The sequence below is a fragment of the Cyclospora cayetanensis genome, unplaced genomic scaffold (genome assembly GCF_002999335.1).
Source record: "Cyclospora cayetanensis isolate NF1_C8 unplaced genomic scaffold, CcayRef3 CcayRef3_contig_38, whole genome shotgun sequence".
Taxonomy (NCBI): domain Eukaryota; phylum Apicomplexa; class Conoidasida; order Eucoccidiorida; family Eimeriidae; genus Cyclospora; species Cyclospora cayetanensis.
The window spans coordinates 14215-35890 of record NW_020312347.1 but is presented as its reverse complement, the minus strand read 5'-3'; the positions used below and the strand labels follow the sequence as shown (position 1 = coordinate 35890).

The 21676-nt window shown below is 48.6% G+C and overlaps 5 protein-coding genes across 5 annotated transcripts; 2 read left to right on the top strand and 3 right to left on the bottom strand.

Moving 5' to 3' along the window:
- The first annotated feature begins 2083 nt into the window (after positions 1 to 2083).
- LOC34620367 lies at positions 2084 to 4315 on the top strand. The gene is made up of 5 exons (XM_026334177.1): positions 2084 to 2337; positions 2436 to 2508; positions 2975 to 3092; positions 3261 to 3703; positions 3839 to 4315. Exons 1-5 carry the CDS (start codon positions 2084 to 2086, stop codon positions 4313 to 4315), a joined length of 1365 nt encoding a protein of 454 aa, XP_026189962.1.
- Positions 4316 to 5359: 1044 nt separating this feature from the next.
- On the bottom strand, positions 5360 to 6134 carry LOC34620366. The gene is made up of 3 exons (XM_022733621.1): positions 6030 to 6134; positions 5678 to 5905; positions 5360 to 5518 (listed from the first exon to the last, which is right to left on the bottom strand). Exons 1-3 carry the CDS (start codon positions 6132 to 6134, stop codon positions 5360 to 5362), a joined length of 492 nt encoding a protein of 163 aa, XP_022588628.1.
- Positions 6135 to 6929: 795 nt separating this feature from the next.
- On the top strand, positions 6930 to 9715 carry LOC34620365. The gene is made up of 8 exons (XM_026334176.1): positions 6930 to 7308; positions 7677 to 7851; positions 7972 to 8066; positions 8191 to 8279; positions 8799 to 8932; positions 9050 to 9125; positions 9335 to 9405; positions 9520 to 9715. The coding sequence occupies exons 1-8, from the start codon at positions 6930 to 6932 to the stop codon at positions 9713 to 9715; spliced, it is 1215 nt and encodes a 404-aa protein (XP_026189961.1).
- Positions 9716 to 10139: 424 nt separating this feature from the next.
- Positions 10140 to 10895, bottom strand: LOC113146539. Its single transcript, XM_026334175.1, has one exon. The coding sequence runs from the start codon at positions 10893 to 10895 to the stop codon at positions 10140 to 10142; it is 756 nt and encodes a 251-aa protein (XP_026189960.1).
- Positions 10896 to 12293: 1398 nt separating this feature from the next.
- On the bottom strand, positions 12294 to 15918 carry LOC34620363. The gene is made up of 5 exons (XM_022733619.2): positions 15233 to 15918; positions 13369 to 13647; positions 13163 to 13221; positions 12920 to 12999; positions 12294 to 12638 (listed from the first exon to the last, which is right to left on the bottom strand). The coding sequence occupies exons 1-5, from the start codon at positions 15916 to 15918 to the stop codon at positions 12294 to 12296; spliced, it is 1449 nt and encodes a 482-aa protein (XP_022588626.2).
- Positions 15919 to 21676: the final 5758 nt, after the last annotated feature.

Sequence of the window (21676 nt, the reverse complement as noted above, 5' to 3'; positions counted from 1 at the left end):
TCGAAACACACAGCTAAGAGCATGTGAGTAAAGAGAAAGTTTTGTGAAGAGTACATTACAGCGGTATTTTGCTTTCCGACGAAGTTTGGTATTTCTTAACATCGTCCGCGCCTGTAAAACATGTAGCAGGGCTTTCCTTCTTCTAAGAATGTGATGGTACATTTGACTCCTAGACGCATTATAAGGAATGGGTAAATTATCTTGGTTTTAGGCAACTTGCTTGAAATAGCGACGCCCTCTGATTCAGTTAGTACCCTGACTTTTTGTGCAGATGGATAAGAGCCCCCTTGTCAGATATTTATTCTTCGGTGTACACCATGAAACCGCCGCCTTAGGAGGAGTTGAGTGCTATAGGTGATTAATGCTTGCTGTGCGAGCACATAGGCCTCCGCACTAGCTCACTGTGGGGCCAGCAGTAGCGTCGTGGGAAAAGCTTTTTGTATCATGCAGCTTGCATATTCTATTCGCTTTCATTACTGTTGTGCGAGGCGGAGCTTAGTGCACGGCAGCTAATAACAACATTCCCCGTTAAACCCTCAACAAGGACGTTCCTTGGGATTGAACCGGTGAAATAGCCTACGGACCGGAATAGCTTGAGTATTCGAAGGAATTCTGTGCCGCGTGCACCTGAGGGGCGCATTGATCACCCATTTTTAAAGTAATGTCATATTCTAGCACGTTGAGTTGTACAAGGAAGTACACGTCATGCCTTGGCCCAGTCTAGTGATTGCACCGTGAGTCAAGGGTGAGTCAAGGGCTCCTGCAGTGATTGCATTCAGCAAATGTGGGAGGTGCACCAAAAACAGTTCGTGCCCTGTCTGAACTTCACCGGCTTGCTTTCATATATGTTAATCGCTTGTGCGGCCTACATACAGGCAGAGTATGCTTGCTACAGTAAGCCTGTAATGGTTAATCCAGCTTAAATAGTCAGAAGGATGAGTTAGAGACAGCTGCCCCCCACGGCGGCGTGGCCCAATTATATGGTGGGTAAGCCGGTATTACGTGCAAAGCTGCCAACTTAATCAGTAATAGCTCATATTCAAGTCCCTTACGTAGCTACTTGGGAGTGTGCAAACTTTACTGCCGTCATACGCTTTCGATTTCGGTTCATTAGGCTGAGCCACTATGAGACTCAGCAAACATGATTTTGGCCGGTAGATAAGATTGGTTCTCTGCGAAACAGGCAGATACTGTGTAATTAAAAACGAAGAAGCGTTAACATAACTTGACATTTTCACGAATCTGTCCTATATTTGTGCCAGTAGGACAGTGGGGTGCCCTCACGCACAGGGGCGTGCATGATCATTGAGAATGCTATGGAGTCGAGTGAGCCCCAACCAAAGATCTAATGCGTGGGATCTCTGCTCCACAAACGAAGTTCATAACAGTTCATCTCCTTTTTAAAACATGTACTGGATGAATCCATTATACACACACTCAAAGAAAACGAAGGAGTAACCCAGGAAACCAAAAGTCTCTACAATTCGGAGGACCTCTCTGTACAAGGATATCAGAGCAATTGGGGCGCATAAACATGTTTTTATAGGGAGGCAACTGCTCCATTGCCGGGGCCAAGTACTCTTGGAACCCCCGGTAGCTCCTTATCTCAGGAGGAGCTGGGGCACTAGCCTACGCCCAGTAGACCCTGTTTGCCATGCGTTTTCGCAACTTCCTGAGCCTCCAACAGCTTCATTTTTTGGGGCTCTTACCTTCATTGCTCCGGATAGTGGCATTTATTCGTGCTGCGCTTCTTACACTCGTGGTTGCGGGAGCTCTACGATGGGCATTCTCCCTCTGCTCAGCTTATGCGCCTTCAGCTCTCAGAGTAAACCTAATAAGAACGCATGCTGCGTGTGGCCTTCTGCCCGGACTCCACCCCCCACCTGGGCGTTCAGTATTCTCGATATGTATTCTTGCACTACCCAGTTGTTCTCATGGTTACCAGAGGTCCAAGCTTGATCCGGTTATTTACGCGGAACCAGGTAAAGGACAATGTATTTCGGAGACTACTACAAGCCCCACATTGATTCAATCTCCTTCACTAGTACTTCCCGATGCTGATTCACTGCCTCAGCCCCGCTTAATGTCGCATACATGCCTCACAACTGCCGGGAAAATAATACCACACCGGTTCCTTCGCCTTCGCAAAAGGAACATCCGATTTCTTTGCGGGAGCCGGAGGAACCGGGAACGTGGGCTGATGAAGCCGGCAGCAGCAGCAGCGGTAGAAGCAGAAGAGGATCGGGAAGCTGCGGAGGAAGCACATGTTCTGCAGTCTCTGCGACTAAAGGATCCACTTGTGCAAGAGCTGCCGATGAAGCGGTGGCGCACTCAATGGTAAGACCTGTGTCATGAACTCTCATAGTATCTCGCTCAGCTTGCTGCTTAATATTTCTTGCTCTGCCGTCGAATATGAATACAATGTTGTATTTCAGGTTTCCCTCGTTTGCCCGACGGTCGCTCGCCCCCTTAATACAGGCTACTAGGCGATGTGACGCTATTGTTGAAGTCAGAGATGCGCGATTGCCCCTGCTCTCCAGATGCAACTTGCGTCTTCTTCAGCTGCCTATCCCCAAAGCCGTCATTCTCACGCATGCCGACCAGGTGGGTGCTTGCCTCATTAATATGGATTTTCTGTTCCTTAGATGCATCCAAATACGTATACAGTGTACCGTATTCGGCATCTGAATCATCTGTTTGTTCTTGAAATTGCTTTCTTGGTACACCTCCGAATTCATTAGCTAGTCATAGCAATGTGCGATCGCTCCACGGCAGTCTAGTTTTCCCGTATGTTTTAGGCCCCGTCAGTGCATATTTGTCCTCATTTCCTCTGGTTCAGTGCCTCATGTCTGCCACGCATGAGACACCGCCCCGAAATATGCGGACTATGAAAGTCAGTGCTATTCTATGTTGAAGTCGAAAAGCTCTCACAAGTCTAGCAATCTGGCTCGGGTGCGGTTTTTTACATGCTCAGGCAAGCCCAGTGGCCACTCGTCGCTGGCAGCTGCACTTCCGCCGTGAAAGCCGGGAGGCCGCTGCGTTGCAGCTTCATCAAGAGCTCATGAGAGCTCGCAGGCAGCTCAAAGATCCCGGTAGCCAATAAAGCTACTCCAAGCCATCTTCATTTGTTTGCGTACTGTCCAATTTATCTGAGCGATGGGATGAATTAGTGGAATCAGAAAAATATCATATCGTACTTGCCGAAACAGATTTTAGGAACCCGCGTAGTGTGTCCTGTTGTGTGCCCCATTGTGTCACAGGCTTATTTCGTGCTTTGGCGGGTTCCTGTCCGCTGTCCCCGCGCTTGCAGTACCTTTTTGTGGATGCACGGGAGGCTGCATCAGTCATACGAATGCAGAAGCTTCTTCGTAGTCTGGTTAATAGGCATCGACGCTACCGGAGGGAGTTGGAGAACTTCCGCTCCTGTTGCAATCAGGCGGCTGTTGCTGCTGCGACAGCTGGGCCATCTGTGTCTGTGCAATACATTGCCGCTGCACAAGCCATTGCAGATAAGAAACGAAAACCACTGAACACAAATCCTGGCCAGGAACATCCTACGAGGGCCACTCTCCGGCACCGCAAACCCTTGCGGGTCCTCATCGTTGGGGTTCCTAACGTAGGGAAGAGCAAAATTGCGAATTGCCTAGTGGGCAAGAAAGTTGCACGCAGCTACCGGTGGCCAGGCGTTACGCAGTCTGTTAATGTAAGACTTTGGTGATTGTATGCCGCTGCACTAATATCGTCGAGAAAGGCGTTGCTTGGCGCGCCAGGCGGAGAAACAGGGGAAGAAAGGAGATCATGAGCTCCTTGGATTTGTGCTTCCATGTGTGCACTGCAGATTCATAGGCAACCGGCTATTTTAACCAGGGGGGAAGATCCGTCCCGGCTGTTTGAAGTAATCGATACCCCAGGATTCATTCCCGTGCATCCGGGCAAGTCCCCAGGGAAAAGGTCGCCAGGCTGGACACAGCATGAACAACTGCAAAAACACTTAGGCACAGCCAAGCGGCAGCGACAACTGGACTTGGAGCTCTTCTTCGACTTTTCGCATCCGCGCCCCTCTGCAGATGAGCTTGCCCTTCTTGGTGCATTCCATATGCTGCCGCACAGTTGTCTATTCACGGTGGAGGAAGCAGCAGTGGCGCTAGGTGACGCCTTTTTTCGCATTAAAGAGCAATTGCCGGAGGCAACCGACATTAGCAAAGTGATGACGCGCTACCAACTGAATCCACTACACCTGAACAAGGAGACAAGTGGCGGGGTGCAGTTGTTGCTGAAGGTAAGCCGAGCTGGAGAGGGATTAAAATCTGCGTAATAAGAAGACGGTGTGGGCACTTACAAAGTCTGGTGCCTTTTACTAGAACGCATTGCATGTTTAGAGGGCAACTACAACACACTAGCTAGCTACGTTTGTGTATGCTGACGCAGCTAGCACAACAGCGGCACCACTGTAATGAAGGTGCTGCTGCGCAACGGCTTCTGAGTGACTTCACTCAAGGTTACTTGGGAAGGCACACACTTGAGCTGCCTCTCATACCCTATCCACCTTCGGATATGACAAGATCGAAATTTGGACCAACAAGAAAAACAGATATTTTGGACAATGTGAACTACTTGCGTGAACACTTACAGCACGATGAGCGTGAGGTGGGCACAGAGGCGCTATCGGCAGAACGCAACAAGTACAGCATCATACGTTCTTGTACCTCAGTGCAGGCAGAGAGCCCTTGGAAGAATGCATCACTACGGAGATGGACAATGCGACGGCACGGAGAGAGGCTCTCATTCGTGCTGAATCCCCAATGTTCTCGTGAGAGTAATACTGCACATCACATTGACGAGAACGCACTCGACGCAACCGCCTCGCAGCGCTCGCTAGGAGGTAATAGGATCCGCTCTCTGCCCAACCCTAAGGAGCGGCGACATGGGATGGGGGCACAAGACGGTGCAGAGATGCAAGAGAGTACCGAGTTGCTCGCCACTGGCGTGGAAGTGCCACCACAGCTGCTGGCCCCAGGGTGGCTGGAGGGCTGGTAGCAGCTAGAAGATAACAGAGCCGATAGCACCGCTTGTAATTGATTGTATGAGCTTCAGCCCAGTTGATCTATCTTTGAGTCAACCATGTATATAACTTTTTAGATGCTAGAGCATGCGTTTCGAAGCAATGGGCGTCAGCTGCCCATCTGAAGAAGACAAGGTGGGCTAAAAACGTTGCGGCCAGCCTGACAAAGTTTCGGATCTTCCCGGCACGGTGCCAGACCGCACGTAAAACTAAAGAGACACAAAAATTCGTGTGAAAATGCGGCTGTTGCGCTGAAACGTGTTTGTACACAGACCTGGGGCGGTACACGTATACGTTTCAGTCTATAGATATACTAGTGCCTTCTGTAGCAGCTTCTCTATATGCGTGCCGCACTGCGTCCCGAAAATGCCTGACGGAAGCTACCAGATGCTTCAGTTCTGCTGCAGCGATTTCGTTCTCTCGTTCCAAGTACCGTAACTCGTCCTGTATCTCCTCCTGCAACGAACAAGGAAAACAAACTTGTGATGAGAAATTTAAGGCCATCCTGTAAGTTATTCAATTTTTTGACCAGAAAGTTGTCCAGGCCACTTCGTGACCAGTAAGAGTCGAAATGTGTATAGGGGGTAGTGCTTTGGAGGGGCTGCAGTATGTCACATGCGTCTGAATGCCTTCGGGAAGCTTCTCCATCTCCTCTTCTATGAGGTGTACTAGGCTTCCAACACCATGGGAACAACCGAGAACGAAATCATTTAGTTGTTCTCTGGTCAAGGCGCCTTTGATAGCTGAACTGGGAGTTTCAAGTATTTCTTCAGCCCCCTCATCCTCCATAGTGCCTGAGATGGACAAAGGTGGGGCCACTTCAGATAAATGAGCCACAACTTCCTGCACAATCCAATACGCACATTCACAAAAGCTAGCAAATCATGCAAAACAATGACTCAGAGTCGTTGTCTAGAGAATCATAGGGGCTTCGTGGATGCAGTGGGTCGGCGGAGGGCGAGCTGACCGTAAAATGCTTCAGCAGATTTCCAAGGAGGATTTGCAGTTTAGTAACTGGATCCCGGGCAGGAGGAGCCTGCAGGGAAGGTGGGCTCCCAAAGGGTGGCTGCATCGATTCCTCTGAATCCAAGAGCTTTACGATGAACTCCCGTGCAATTGTAGTTTTTGTCAGTTGCCAGCAGGAAGGCAGAGCACTAAATGTTCTTGAAGGTGTACTGTAATTGATTGGTAGCTTACAAGACTTTGATGGAAGCTGGCACAGAAGAGACCAATCCCCTTGTACACATGTTGCGTTGAAGAGTAGAAGTGTAGCGCATATAATCCTGCCAATGACACCCCTTAACTTTTGTCCTTGTGCCTAGAAATTTTGCTTGCCTCCCACATTCTTTTTACCACAACCACCGATGCTTACTAGTTCCCCCAGCTGGGTGATGGTTACTGTCTTTTGGTTCAAAGAATCGGGGCTGCATGGCAGCTCATTACATGCGACAACAATTCCATTTAGGCTCTAGCCAGCCCTAGTAAAGTGCAGCTACATTTTTGTTATTTTTCTGAATATTCAAGCCTCTACAAACTCGAATATGCAAATTGAGACGCTCAGCACTCGAATACTCAAAAGCCGACATGCGATGAAGCACTACGGCTACAAGCGAGCACAGCGCTAAATGCTCATCGCCTCCGAGGCTTCTTTAACTTGCACATTACCTGCATGAAACCACTCTGTTTAAGTGCGCTCTTCTACACAGCGCTCCGTCTTTCTGCAGATAATCTGATTTGAGGAATCCACGTGCATCCTTATCAGCACTCCATGTATCTCCCATCAACGCATTTGTGCCCCAATTAGTGAGCCACCTGTTGGCCACTTGCACTTGTATGCGTGGGCTTCTACCTTAACAGCACACTGAACATGACGAGCAGGCCTTTTTTTCCTTCACGTCGGATTTGTGGCCTCTCCACCTCCTGTGTCTCTGCACCCCCTGAAAGGCTCAGCAGAATCGCACGCATCAGAGAAAGTGATTCCATGCTGACTAGTAGTGGAGGCGCCACAACTTATATGGAATCAATAAGCAATGACAGCGTTAGTCTGTTTAGTGCTGCCCCTATTGGATGTTGGGGTAACATGTGCTCACGATGCTCCAAAGGTTCCGTTGGTGGTGTTCGAACCTCAAGAAGACTCAACAGCAGCTATACCAAGGCTCTGTCTAGGATGTATAGTAGTAGCAGCAGCCAAAACACCTCGAGAAGCGATGCTTTACCGAATGCTGGAAATCGCGACTTTATTTGGCGCACGGTGTGGCTGCGAAGAACATTTGCAATATATATACATATATATATATATATGCGCAAGCGTACATACACTGGTGCTTCTAAGGAATGAATATCAGTGCATGTTGATTTTTAAGTACTTTACTAATCTGCATGATTAAAATACTCCGTGCGCGCCACATGGCGTTGCAATGCGTATGCACTGGCCATCCAAGGAGTAATACCCATTAATTCCACACTTGTAATGTCTGATAAACAATGGCTGCGTGCACCACTGCAGACTGAGCGGCGTTTTATTGATTTCTGCCTTTCTCCGGAGGAGGAGGAGCGCCTCAAGTTGCTTCATGACAGGGTGAGGGCTCTGCCATAATGCTGCTTCTTCCGAAAGCTAACCACTATTGGAGCAGGCGTCTACAAAACGTTCGTTTTGATGGCATGCAGATAGTTGCATCTCCTTGGAGCTTCATTTCAAAGGAGGAACTCGCGAATTGTTTGCTTCTTGAAAGTAAAGGAAAAGCGAGCCAGGACCCCTCGCTGCTTCAGCGGTTGCGTCTAATAGGGAGGTAGGCACATACTGTTTCCACAGTGTTGCCTTCTGCCACAAACTGGTAGCCTATAGTTTTGTATTGGTGAGCTATTTGGTGAGAACAACTTAGCTGCGCTATTGACGTTTGACCGTGCAGCTATATTTTGTCGCCAAGAGGCCTTGAGGAAGATGGCAGGCGGCTCTTCCGCACATTGATTCCCCGATATGAAGATACGCATCTGACTGAAAAGTGTGAGCTTTCTGCTTACTTTTAATGCAAAACCAGTGTTCTGCTGCCCCTTTTACGCAGCTTCCACTTCAGCTTCTCAGTGCAAAACCTCAGCATGAATTGCGGACTATGCTACCTGTGGTGCAGATTTCGGGATAGGCGAGGCAGATTTTAACGGTCGGGTGTACTTCTTGCTACTCCACCTTTGGTCTCTTCACTGCGCTCTCCACCAGGCCGTAAAACCAGCCTCTAGTTTAGCGCTTTTGCGTTTGCCCCCAGTGCTGTTGTACTCAATGATAATGATATTAACACCTGCAAATACACGAGTGTTACAGATAGTTCCGCGAATAGTGCCTACACTAGCAGTGAGTCGGTAGACTGAGCAGCAGGAGGAGCACGCGCTGTGGGAGTGCTGTCGCTTCTTGGTAGAGAGCCGAAACGCTAAAGATCAAGCTTTGGGATGCACTCTGGGATTTCCTGACAAACAACCTGCTTCAAGAAGGAGTAAGTGATTATTGGCCTCCCTTCACTCGACAGCACGGAAACCGTTGGGATTTTGTATCCTGGTAACACGTGGCAGTTTGCACAGTCGGTTGCGGTGGACGGGATATCCGTGTTTTCGCACTTCTTACTGATGACAGCATCGTATTTCAGATTCTAGATGGCATTTTGAAATTGCCCACGAGTGTTTTTTACTTACCAGCGTCCTGCCTTTCTTCAAAATAACTTGTTCCCTGTTCATTGTTTTCTGTCAGATAAGTGAGTTCAAGGTGCCTGCGATTCTTCGCGAGCAACAATTCGTTTCTTTTGGCTTCTGTGTCTCCTTGGACGAAGCCTTTGAAGATGAAGCCGCTGGTCCCGCCGGGCAGCTGGCCCACAGACTTTGGGTGTACGTGGCGCTTCTAATTTACTCCTTATTACTGCCTCTTTCCCCCCTTGGATGCCTCATTTGCCTCTGCTTTGGCTCACGAACTGGTAATGCATGTTGTGTCAGGGTTTTGCGCAGAACGGTCTTTGGTGCTGCGGAGAGTAAATATGCCTGCAATGAACTGATTGCACTTACCACATACGCCATGCGGATAGTAAGTTCACTGTGGGTGGAAAAGGTCATGGCTATAACAACAGACTTAGTTGTGCCATTTGGGTAGAATGGCTTGTATTTACCCAAAGAAGCAGCACGAAATCGATGCAGGAAGGAGAACTACATGTGATGCGGAGAGTTTAATTCTTTGCTGGTTGCACTTGTAGCTGGTTGAGAAGCTGTATGCACTGTGTGTTTGTGTGTGTACAGCGGCATTTCGCCATGCAGCTCCCGACAGAAGCGTTGGTAACAGGAGCCTTCAGTTGGCCACAGTGGCCCCCGCCATAGGAGGCTGAAGGATCCATGCATGGCAGGGATTTTCCAACCATGAATGGAATAAGCTTAGAGGAGCGGGTGGTTTAGTGGCGAATTTTTCCCATATTCAATATTTGTAGGACGAGAACCTGCTCCCGGGTCAAAGACTATTCTAGAGGTCCCATCGCACTACATCTCATGCATCCTGTCGAATTTCAGCGAGGGAACTATACTGTTGAAAATTTGGGAATACTCCGCCTCAAGAGGCAGCTCCTCATTGTTCGGTTGGCTCAGCACTGCTCACCTAATGGATGTGCAACATCAAAAATTTATTAGCGGGGATCCACTGCACAGTAGGGATGCCATACCTAGTTCATTGTATGGGATGGGCAAGGACATGAACCTCGGGGGAAGCGTTTGCCATATTAATGGTCTGGAGTCTTGAATTCACTAGAGTAGCCATTTGGAAGTTGAGACCTATTCTCTTCTTGGCATCAACCACACAGGCAGGCAGGTCCTTGCCGAATTCGACCTCATACGAAGGCGGAGATCCTCTGCAACTCCACCTTTCCATGAACCAAGCCAATTACTGCATTACAAGCTTCTCGAAACTAACTCGTTCGCACGAATTACAATCACTGTCGACAACCAGTTAGGCTCTTTGTAGGCCATGTCTGCAGTGTCTGCTTTCCGTCATTGACCCTTGTAATTTATCGATTTGATTCGGCGTCGTTTCCCGATTATTGCTTGTGCTTCCATCCTACCAGGGAGTTGCAGCCTCTCCTGCGCGAAATGGTCCCTGCGTCAGCGGGTCCCAATACCTTGGAGTAGGTGGGACACTAAGGGGCGTGGGAAGCTGAGCTTGAAGCGCCTGTTCTTCGATCTCTTCTGCAGTTTTGAACTCGAAAGTTGTACCACCAGCTTGTAAAACACGGTAAAAGCTCCAGAGAAGACGGAGGTTAGTGTGGGATAGAAGCAAGAGCAACCCAAGCAGGACGCTTCGGGCGCAGAGGACGACGCTAAGTTGCAAATCTAGGGACAAGAAGCGTGCTGCTGGGGAAATTTCTGAACCCGATTGTTGGCTCCATCCAGCTCTGGCGAGGTTGTAGGTGGTTTTACCCGTTCTATTGCTTTGTAGTACCCTCCAGTATAGGTAACCGGTGAGACCGAGCTGCAGGGCCCATATTATATTCAAAGCGATCTGAGTATACACTGCCACAAAAGCAGGAAAAGCGTTCCTTTTCCCAATAGCAGAGAGAAGCAAAACTGCAGTGACAAGCCCTACAACACCGCCGGCTGTGTAGGCAGCGCCGGATATATTTGGGTCAAACAAGATGTACGTGGACAGAGCCAAGAGGAAGACCGCCCAGACGGTCACACTTGTTCCAAGAGAGCAGCAGCAACATTGCCTGTATGTAGCTGAGGATTTTCCTCTATGTGAGAGCAAGGGTTGCTTTTCACTCAGTTGAGCTTCACTGTACTGCGGCACGGGAGAAGGCGGTTCAGGGTCGGCCATCATGCCGCGGGCGACGAACTTGTGGGTTCTCCCAATGCCACAAATTTGTCATGCATCCAGCATATAAAGCCCTGCTGAGCTGTCTTGAATGATTGAAGACTTTATCATGGGGTGGCGACAGCTTGTCAAGCCTATCGTCTCTCTGAGGACCACTGGGAGGGGCACCAGCACAGTGTTCTTTTCCATGGAACGTGTGACTGACCCGCGGTCTTCGGGTCTTATAAAAATGCACGGTTCACCAATAGATATCTGCGCAATCGGAATAGGCGCATAAAACATAGGCGCACTAACGATCGCCAGGGAAGCGAAGGCCTCACCGCGGCGTGCGCCAAGTATTTGGAATCCTCCTAAACTCTTTTATACTTGGTGCGGCCTCAACAAAGCATGATTGTCTTGACTCATCTTATGACAGATTTGAAGCCACACTGGTCAATTTCATAGCAGTGCCGGAAGCCTTCATGCTGACGCCCGGAGCTTTCGCGCCATGGCGTGTGGATGGAGTTTGACAACTAAGAAGCCAGAGTGACCTTGACCTTTAAAACAAATCGGTAATGCGGCATTCTGGCTATTGGGTTTAGCAGGATTGATGCTTCGGAAGTAAGTTCGTGCCTTCATGTCGCACTGAGCCTTGCGGACAAACCCTATGGCGGTCGATATCGGCCCCACAGCAGTAGCCCTACATCTGTGCAAAAAAAAATCATAAGGGGCTCTACACTGGCTTCTCTTCTCTCTTTTGATGTTCGAAGTTTTTTGTGAGCGTTGTGCTGCATATATTCCCACGGTGAGGCGACCTAGCTGACCGAAAATCCCAGAGCGGGCACCAATGGACAGACGGCGATTCGGTAACTCAGTAGGGTGTATTGGAGCAGTTAAGCAAAAAGACGCGTAAGCTTTCTTTCTCTAAAGTTTTTACTGACTGGAGCTGTTGTACTCATGTTCTGTGGAATTTCCCATGCACCAGCAATTATCCTACATCTGGACAGACAGGAGGGCCTGTTCCTCTGAACTACTGCTGATTAGCCTGTTAATTTAGTTATACCATTCCCCTGGCACATGCTTATCGCACTCCCATATTTTTTCTGCTTAGGAAATGCAAGCCGTAATGTATCATTAATGAGTGTATTGTGGACCTTTTTAAGGCCGCAAGCCCCCTCACACCATTCCCTGCACCAACGGACAACTCACTAACTGTCAATCCTACGTGTAAACACCCATTTCTCACCTCTTCTATTCAATGGATGGTGATGAAACAACCTGTATACAACTGAGCTATCTAGCACGCACTTTCCAAATGGGACTGAGCACAACTTCTCGTTTGCATCGCAGAATGAAGGCTTGGTCTTTGTGGTGCCTTTTCGTAACACATTTCGCCTTAAAATTGAGAAGAATTTGGAAGCCCTAGCGCCGGCAGCAACAAATGCAGCAACACAAGAGGAAAATACATATCACTGCAATCCCTGCAATGATGAGGTAGAGAGCCCAGCGTGGAAACCCGCTTCTTCCTCTAGCATGGGTGGCTGCTACATATGTGTCAGGCATTGACTGTGCCACCTCTGCAAGGTATCCAGGAATAACTGTTCCCTCGGTAGGCAGCGCAGCCGCTTGTGGCTGCATCAGCATCTGCTGCCCTTGCAGTTGATGCAACTGTTCTTGCTGCTGCGCCTCAATATCAAAGGTCATCTCTTGCTTCACAACATTAGTAATGTCGTAGGTTGTGGGCTTCTTTATAGCCTTGCAGAGGATCTGCAAAGAAGTTCCATAAATTGCGTGGCAAAATTATCTTCGCAGCTGCCGTACTAGCCGCACTAGCTGCAGCCAGCCATATCAAATGGAAACCTTTCGCAAAGTTCGCAGAAAACTATATAACCAGCACTCTTAGGTGGTTCATCTACCCAACACGCTCATTCGGTGGCGTCTCTAATAAGCAGAAGTTCATCTTAATTATGTCTTCACTCAAAGAGCGATGTATAGCTTCCAAGTTGAAAAAGGCTGAAATTTATGCGTTGCTTGTTTAGTGGTTTCACCTGAACTGCAGACTTTTTTGCAAGAGTCTTGCATGGCTTTGTCCTGGTGGCCATGGGAATGAGCCTCCACTCCGATAGGGCTGCAAGCAGTACAGAGAGAGCGTGAACTTAAAGAGCATACCTAGAAACTGCCAGATGAACCACATAGCTTCAATTGTAGAGCTATACCAGTTCTCAAAGGTCGATGTAGTTGCAGCTGTACTGCGCTTTGTTGTTCCTTTGTCAAATCTATGGGCTGCTCACCGTCCTCAGCAAGGTACATTGCACCTTCACAAACCCGGCCACAACGACTCCAACACGCGCTGACCATCAGACACACAATATACGGGAATCCCAGTTAATAGATAAATGATCTACAATCAAGGAACAAGGCAATCATACAAATACATTACTGTTCTGCAACAAGTGGGGGTGTCAAATTCACGCCTGCCTATGTTCAGAAGACATACGTTTCCTCGCCACCTTCCTCAGGATGGAGGCCGCGAAAGCCGACATCCGCGCAAAACGCAAATTCGGAGTGCCTTTCTTCCTCCTGCCATGAGCTTCTGTTCTGCTCTGACGTCGTGGGTGCGGCATCCTGCTCTTGTCTCTTCCCCCCGAACAGCTTCTTGAAAAGCTCAACAAAGCCAAAGTTATTGGTTTGAACGAAGGAATGTTGTCCTTGTCTATTATCCATGGAAGCAGTTGATACCTCTGGAGCAAGTACATGATGAGCTGCAGCCCTAACGCTGCGGAGCACTCTGCTTTGCGTGCTGTGCGCCTCCGATAATGCAGCGGCAAGAATCAAAAGCGGGGCCAATAACGCCAGCCGAGACGTTCTCTGCTGCGCATGCGTCTCCATTCTTGGTTATTTGTGCCAATTATATCGAAGGCCATGACAGCCTCAAAGCAGGCCAGTACCGGCGCAGTGCCCCTAGATCCACAGGCAGCGCCTCAGGGAGGTTTGTTCCATTGCCTTGAGAGGTAGCAGCGCCCAATATGCCCAAGTGCTCGCCTTAAAGCACCTTGCTCACTTCACAGCCTTTTGCTGTGGTGTAGAAGACCTTGTGCCGCGAGTCGAGCACCTGAGCGAACAGGTCAGATCTTCAACAACCGATCGCCCAGCCCCAAGCAAAAAGAATTATGATGAGCAAGCTGTACTCTTAAATAATATATTTGCACTACTTTGAGAAGCCTGGTTAGGGAGTTTCACCATGCAAGGCGTTACCCATCACTATCTGTCTGCCGTCGGCAGCGGCTGGTGGTTGAGCCCGCCAGGCAAAAAGACCTTCACGGGGCTTTTGTGCCTTTCCCAAACATTCAAGCAGTTCGAGATCTCTGCCTGACTGGAAATGTAGACACGCAATATTCTGCATCTACATTTGTAAAGTGCCCGCGGATCAGCGATAAGCCAACCATCTAAATTCGGCGTAACTTCGAACTTCAGTTTCATGACCCTCTTTCAACTACGCCATACTCAACATGAACTAACAGTATCAATCTGTCTTTCGGCGAACTTTTTCTTTCAGAAAATATTCTACTGATGCCTAGAAGCATAGCCGATGAATCAAAGTATACTAGCATCGCTACCCGACTTCCTGTGCTGGCGGCGGAACGGATGGTCCCTCGCTGATGTCCCACCGACTGTGTCTTCAAAGCTTCTCCTGTCTCGCCCAGCAAATACTCAAACAAAATTATTAGATAATAATTGATATACCAAGTTCTTTTTTATTTTCCTGCGCGTGCTACGCGTTTAGTCCTGTGAACCATTTAAATCGCCCAGCAGCCCAAGAGGATGCCAAACTGAAGGCGGGTTACATGGGTGGATTGAAATATAAAGTATCCTACTTTTATAGGTATGGTCTACAGAAAGACACGTACAATGGAGAATTGGCGAAAACCCAAATGATACGATACCAAACCTACTGCGGCAACATCCAGGGATGCATTCTAAAATTGATCCCCCTAACGAAACGTATAGGATTCTAAAGAATCACATGACACACAACACTGAACAGCAGACGTTCTCATCTTGGAGGCTCTGCAAGCCACAAGTAGAATTAGACTATGTCCACAAACAGTTGTGTCCAATTGAAGATTGAGTCGGCAATTCGGGATGCCTTGGTCCGATCAACGCAGCTGCCAGTTAGACCAGCCCACTTCAGTCAAACAGAGCTTGAGCGACAGAGTAGTAGAGCGGATGGCTCGAGTACGCAGACTGGCATCTGCGAAACGCCTCTGCATTAAACGTACAAATATACGTACTCTGCTCACTTCAAGCTTATCAAACCGTCAGAATGCCGTTACCAGAAGCGCAGCACGCGCACAGCTCACTGGATAAGGCGAACAAGTGCATCGTCAAAGACACGCCTGTAAGGACCCCCATACATTTCAACTCCAAGCTCACACATCTTCTGCTGAACAGGCAACTGCAGCTTGCACGCATTTTGCTGCTGGCCCTCACTTTCCCATACGCGCATCTCGACGTAATCCAATATCGGTCGATTCCCCTTGGTCACCGCTTCTTCGACTGCTACTTCGAGGCCCGCACCGATGCCTCTACGACCACCAGTGTGCTGCTGCACTTCCTTGTTCGTCGTCTGTTTCTGCTCGATGCCTTGATCCGCCTCAGCAAACGGCACTCTACGAAACATTAGGGTATATGTATATCCAGGCTGGCGCTGCAGCAGCCTAGCCGTCTCCCCCCATAACTTTTCGAATGGCCGTCTCCTTTGAGAATAGAGCATCTGAGAGTCACAATTATTTTGTTTGGACGTGTTCTTGCCTTGGATTTGCTCTGCAGCTGTGGGTGGCATGTCATAAAACATAAGATGGACCAACGAGCAATCTGAATTCCTTGACACATGCTCCTTCCGCTTGTAGCTGCCCCATACACTGCCTCCGGCGATACCAAGGGCAAAAAATCCGAGGTTTCTGTGGTATAGACTGCTCGACCTATAGCATTCGGCGCAGCTGTGAAGCCATTGCTGCACGAGAATTGGGAAGTCACCCCGCCCCATTTCGAAGTGATGGCTTCAATTACATCCCATCCGACGCTGACAACCCTGCATCCATATGAGACGTACTTCCGGCAAAAATGCAGGCAAAAGATAGCGAAATCAGTTCATGAATTAACAAACACTCCAGATGGTTTCTCTTGACCAAAAATGTCTACGAAGGTTCCAGTGCGCTACGTGACGTTGGACCAAAAAAGCAGAACCGCGCGCGCGAAGCCACGAAGTGCGCTAACGGAGAGCTTCAGAGAGTCAGCTGTAGGGTGGGAGCACCAAACTCATGTCCGTCACACAGATGTTGGTGTAAAGAAGACAGTAAACGAGCAGAGCAATAAACAGCCCCCACGTATTACGGGCGTGTCCGTGGCCTGAAACAAGCAAGACAGAGGCCTCTGCCCTTCATGGAAACTCGCCAATCTGATATGAAAAAGAAGGATGACTGAAGCAGCGCTATACGAGGCCGTGGGAATTGGCAAGGACTCTGCATGCGCCTACCCGCAGCCGCCACAGCAGCCTACACAATCCTCAACGCGGTTGTGTTGTAAGATCCACGGTCAAACATGTATCAGCATGCCATCGCCTATTATTTTTATTCCTAACTAAACGTTCATTCGACTTTATTGTTTTACAATTGCACGCTAGGTGGGCAGCCCAGCTTGAGTTTCGCATGCACTCCAGTGTCGACAGAAGTGGATCCGGGCTGACTAATAAATGAGGAGTGTAAAGCTTCAGGAAAATCTTTTAACTAAAATATTTATCAATTTTAATAGCTGCAAAACATATGCTTTTTGGCTTGCTGGTATGTTCAGTGGAAGCGTTCAGCACGCGGCATGGTTGTGTGAGCAAACTAGCGAACGTTCCTTGCCTATAGGCAAGAAACGATAGAGCGCTGTTGGTAATATCGATCCCCTTTTCCATTGATTATGTGCTGAAGTTTCTTGTATTGAGGTGGCGTCTGGCCCTGTGCTCTCTTCCTGAGCTTACCACCTCTGTTTGCCGTCTACAAGCCTAGGATTTCGTTATACATTGCCGCCAGAGTCCTAAGTGCAAATCCTGCGTGCGATCATGACAGTTTTCGTTCAAAGTATTTCTTTTTCGCTTTGGGGGCAAGAACGCAAACTTTCATTACGGGGCATACAACAATGGCTGCCAATTTACCATGAAATGTGCCATGAATGCTAGCAGACAAAGCCATTCTAAGGCTGCAGAAACGTAAACGTTTTGTGCCTAGAGTGATTTTTCTATAGCTGAACTAGTAGCGCTATTATTTGATTACTCTGCACTGCGCGGGGCATCTGCACCATGCTACTTGCAACGCTCGCTGAAGGTCTCCCAAGGGAGGCACCTAACTCCAAGCTCAATACAAACTTAGGAGAAAATTATTATCTTTCAGAGTCCAGCCCACATCCCTTAGAGCTCCCAGCATCAGGGAAGACGAACTGATACAGTGTGCTTAGCGGCTCCCTAGCTGTGCGAGCATTCACAGTAAGTTGCACATCCTATCCAGCAGCGCACAAGATTGCATCTTCTTGTATCGATCTAAGAGTACTCCGCAATAAGTAAGATATACGATAGAGACCTTCCAATTAGCCAAGTTCTTGCGAATTCTTCTAGTTTGATATGGCTAATGTAGTGGAAAGTGTTGAAGTGTAGCTGAGCTCGTTACATCTTCTTTTCCCCTCCCCATGTCAAGGCAAACGCCTTCGTGCTCGGTGCATCTGAGTCGAGACCAACTGCTTCTAAGAAGGCCCTAGAGTCGGCTCCCTATCGTCACTCACAAGCAGAAGAGCCAGGGAAAACAGTGCAGATGAGAAGAGCAAATATGTGTATCAATGGTTAAAGAGAGCTCGAAGGAGTAATAAAGGCACCCAAACTAGCCAACAACGATCAAGAGTTCATCCACAGCGACTGCAGAGAAGCAATGACCCACTCTCGGCGGAGCGCTGAAGAGTGGGGGCCTCCTGATACGAGGACACAGAAGATAAGTAAATGGACAGAAAATCAAAATACAGCAGTTCAGCAGTGCCTCCAACCCCCGTGAAACCAAATCTGCTTGCATACAGAGCCGACGCATGCAGCATAGTCGCTTTTCAGTCCTCAAAGGGGCCCAATCAAGAATGTAGATCGAGAGCTGAAAGTGCCTTCGTGCAAATCAGGCATACTTTTGACTAATGGTCGATCTCCTGTACGCGTTCCAGTACAGTGTATCAAGTTCCCTTTCCTTCACAAAACTATTGCGTTGAGAATACCAAGCAACAATTCGGCGAAATAGAGAGCCTAGAGTCTCTTTAGAGAAAATATAACTCACGGCTACGTTACTAGCATCGATTACTAAGAAGAAATGACAGTCATAATCGGGCAGCGCAAGCACCGGAGTTGTGAGGCAGCTGATCAATGGGCATGCTGCGGCATCAAGCTCCTCTATCCAAGCTGGAGGCTGTGTTTCTTAAGTAGATAGGTACAAGGAGTAGCAATCCAAGTGAGTTCAAACTCATGCTTCAATAAGATGCGAACTATCTCCAATTCCTAATCGAAACACGAAATTGCACGGAATTAACTTCTAAAAAAAGAACAAGCACTTGTTTTCCCTTGCATATCAGTGAGTGTCTCGTAGCAGCTAAAGCTCACGTCATACAGGCAATAGGGGTTTTAAATCTTTCGGCCAAAGAGCATGACGTCGTGCATGCGGCAAGCCATCCACTCCCTTTTCATCAGCTCACCAAAACCCCCATTAACTTGATGCTACTGCTCAGCCAAAACATCAACAAGTTGAAACGGCGTACAAATATAGTCGAGCTTGCGAGTGCGACTATGGAAAGCTGTTTCGTGCCGGCCATCATGGGTAATGGTAAATTGCACGAAGGCGTCTGTGACATCACATGTTGAGTTGACCGTCAGTCGGTGTATTTCGTCGAGTGATTCGTCAAAATGAGTCATTCACTGATCTTGCTAAGGGGTTTCAAGGCAAAGCACATGCGCCATCTGCCCTTCTTCGGCATTTGCACCGGGCTCTGCCCAAAAATGCTGGTCTATTCCTGTAGCTTGCGTTTCTCAGCAGATCATCCGCCCAGCCTCTATCTCCTCTTCATGTAGTGGGGTCTCCCGATACAGCAGAATGTACTTTGGGGCCCACCTGGATTAGCTCAATACAGCACGCTGGAGTTCCAGTAGATGGCCATCCTGATTGCAGCTAGTCACTATTTAGCGCACCGCGAACTCTCTCCTTATATTTGCGCACTCCTGCTGTTCCGCGTCTGAGAGCTCAATAGGATTCCCTAGTACACAGCCAGTAGCACAGGATGTATGCTCAGAACCGTCTTCTACTGGGCTGCTGAGCCTTTCGAATGGAGACCCTGCCTCACTTTCTTGAGGCCCTGACCCTACTCCAAGCACCGTAGAGGAAATTGATGCAGCTTAGCATATCAGAATCTGCAGCTCGGGCTTCCTGGTAAACCAACCTCCACAGAGCACAGCTGTAGCCGCACGCGCGCCTTTTTGTAATTATCAATGAAATCCTTAAGAATTAATCATGGTGAAGAGATCCAACGTAAATGTCGCGTTCCACACTAAGAGGACACAATTCCGAGGTACCATGTAGCTGCAGTAGCGTTGCCATTCCTTGCATTTTGCTGCCCTTTCGCAAATCTGAGCTCAGGGACTGCGCTAACGACTGAAAACAGGTAGATTGCACTTTTTCGGCCTCCTCTCTGATGGCCGACCTAATTTGCATTAAGTGTCACTTGGTGCTAGCAACCCGACCATCAATATGAAGATGGATCCTAAGCGGTCCCCAACTTTGGTTCTCTCCAGTGCAGCCCCCTTCACTGCCTGGCGGCCTCAACATAGAAGGTTGTCCGCCTCCATTATACGCTTTATCTGCTCACCAAGTAGCCTGCTTCCGATGGACCCAGTTCCATACTTTGAGTATTTGGGGCGTTGCATGAGCTTGCAGCTCCGGACAGTATTACCCATTCTGTCACAATAAAAAGGAGGTGCGCTTTGGAGGGCTGTATGAGGCTACTTGGAAGCTTGGGTTCCCGTTAGTTTTCCTGCATCTCGTTCACCGTAGATTGTAGGTGACCTAGTCAGGAAAAGGCACGGTTAAGATTGAGGGGAAGGTAATTGTGGCTGTCACGTTCAAAGTTAGCTGATGTGCCCCAGGTGTTATTTGCAATGTTGGTATAGGCCAGCAGCGTAGCTATAAGGTATCGTTATCTGAGGCTAATGCGTCCTTATGTGCCGTAAACATGTGGAAAACAAATGAATCCAAATACTTTTTGATCTAATGTCGGCTGCGATTTGGCGTCCAAGCATACCCGCAGTAAACTATTGTACCTTTTGAATTAAATCCTGATTCGGGAGGCGTTCGTACTAGTCGTGAATAGTCAGATAAATATAAAGAGAGTATCTCAACAAACACAGCGGCAGGCAAGACTACGAGAAGACCCTGGCCTGAACAACCGCATTAACAACTCAAAAGGCATACGTGGAAGCAAGGTCAGAGTGGCCCTATATTGTGGCAATGAAGATTATTGGCTAAAAAAAAATTGGCAAAACGAACGCGCAGATTGAAGCCGAGACTATCAAGTCAGCCGCCATATAGACAATAATTGAAGATGACCATGATTTGTGGTCAAAATAAGACGATTGATGATCTACAAAGCTCGACAACGCCGGCCTAGGAAATGCTCAGGGCTGGACTTAGGGGTGACACCAATAGAAGCCACAGTAAGCCACCTCTGGACCCGCTGCTTCATGCCAAACACAAACTGCAAAGCCGTTGGAGACGCTTACAGATATGAACCAGATGTTCACTATGCAGAAGGGAAAGCTACTGCGGAGGTTAAAATTTGACGTTGTGTGACCTTAAAGACGTCTACCGAGGAGTGGAAGATGGTCACATAAGGAAGTGCAATATCCGAAGAGAGACTAAGTGATAAAGAGCTCACACATAAGCACCGGGAACATGCAAAACACAGCACAAGACTTCGCATGGAGGAGGAGAATATTAAGTGGGAGCAAAAACAAGAGGAGCACGTGGAGCAGGCTAAGGAGCAGTATATGAAGCAGACTGATGACTCGAGGTAAGACGAACACGAATTGTGTCGTGCGGCGCGACGTAAGGGCGAAGAGCTGGGCATGCACGATTGAAGACGCCAACCAGCACGGAGCTGTAGACGCCGAACAATGTTCGAGGCGGGATTTGACAGTGCAGTACACGTGACACAGACACAAAAACAAGAGCTTCACGCTTTATCATGGTGGAGATGCGCTGCGTAGTTGATCAATGGGTACACGTCTTCGTGCCTATCGCTTGGTGTGAGTGGCAAAGGTCGAATCTGGCGCGCAGCGCCACGGTAGAGTGGCAACAGGTTCAACAATATTTGACACAGGAACCAACTGGCTGCTTTCTCTCGCCGAGCCGTTTGCAGAGAAAACGTTGGAAAATATCGAGCGCAATTCAGGCATCGGCTTTCAGACGCTGCTGGGGATGACTTTGTTGTGTTCCATGTTGCTACGGTTGTTGCGCCCTCAGCAGAGGACCTCCACTTTTAAAAGACTTTCTGTGCACCCGAGTGCCGCATAAAATGATTATCGGTGCTGGTAGTCTATGGATGGAATGAAGCATCTGGGGCTTTATAGAGCGGAACCAGCAGGTCTGGAACGGGACTACAGTCCCCTAGCTGACATGCAAGAATTTCAACAGCAGTACGACCAAGACTGCAGCAACTGATGCCCGGCGAGCAGCGGGTGAAGAGCATAG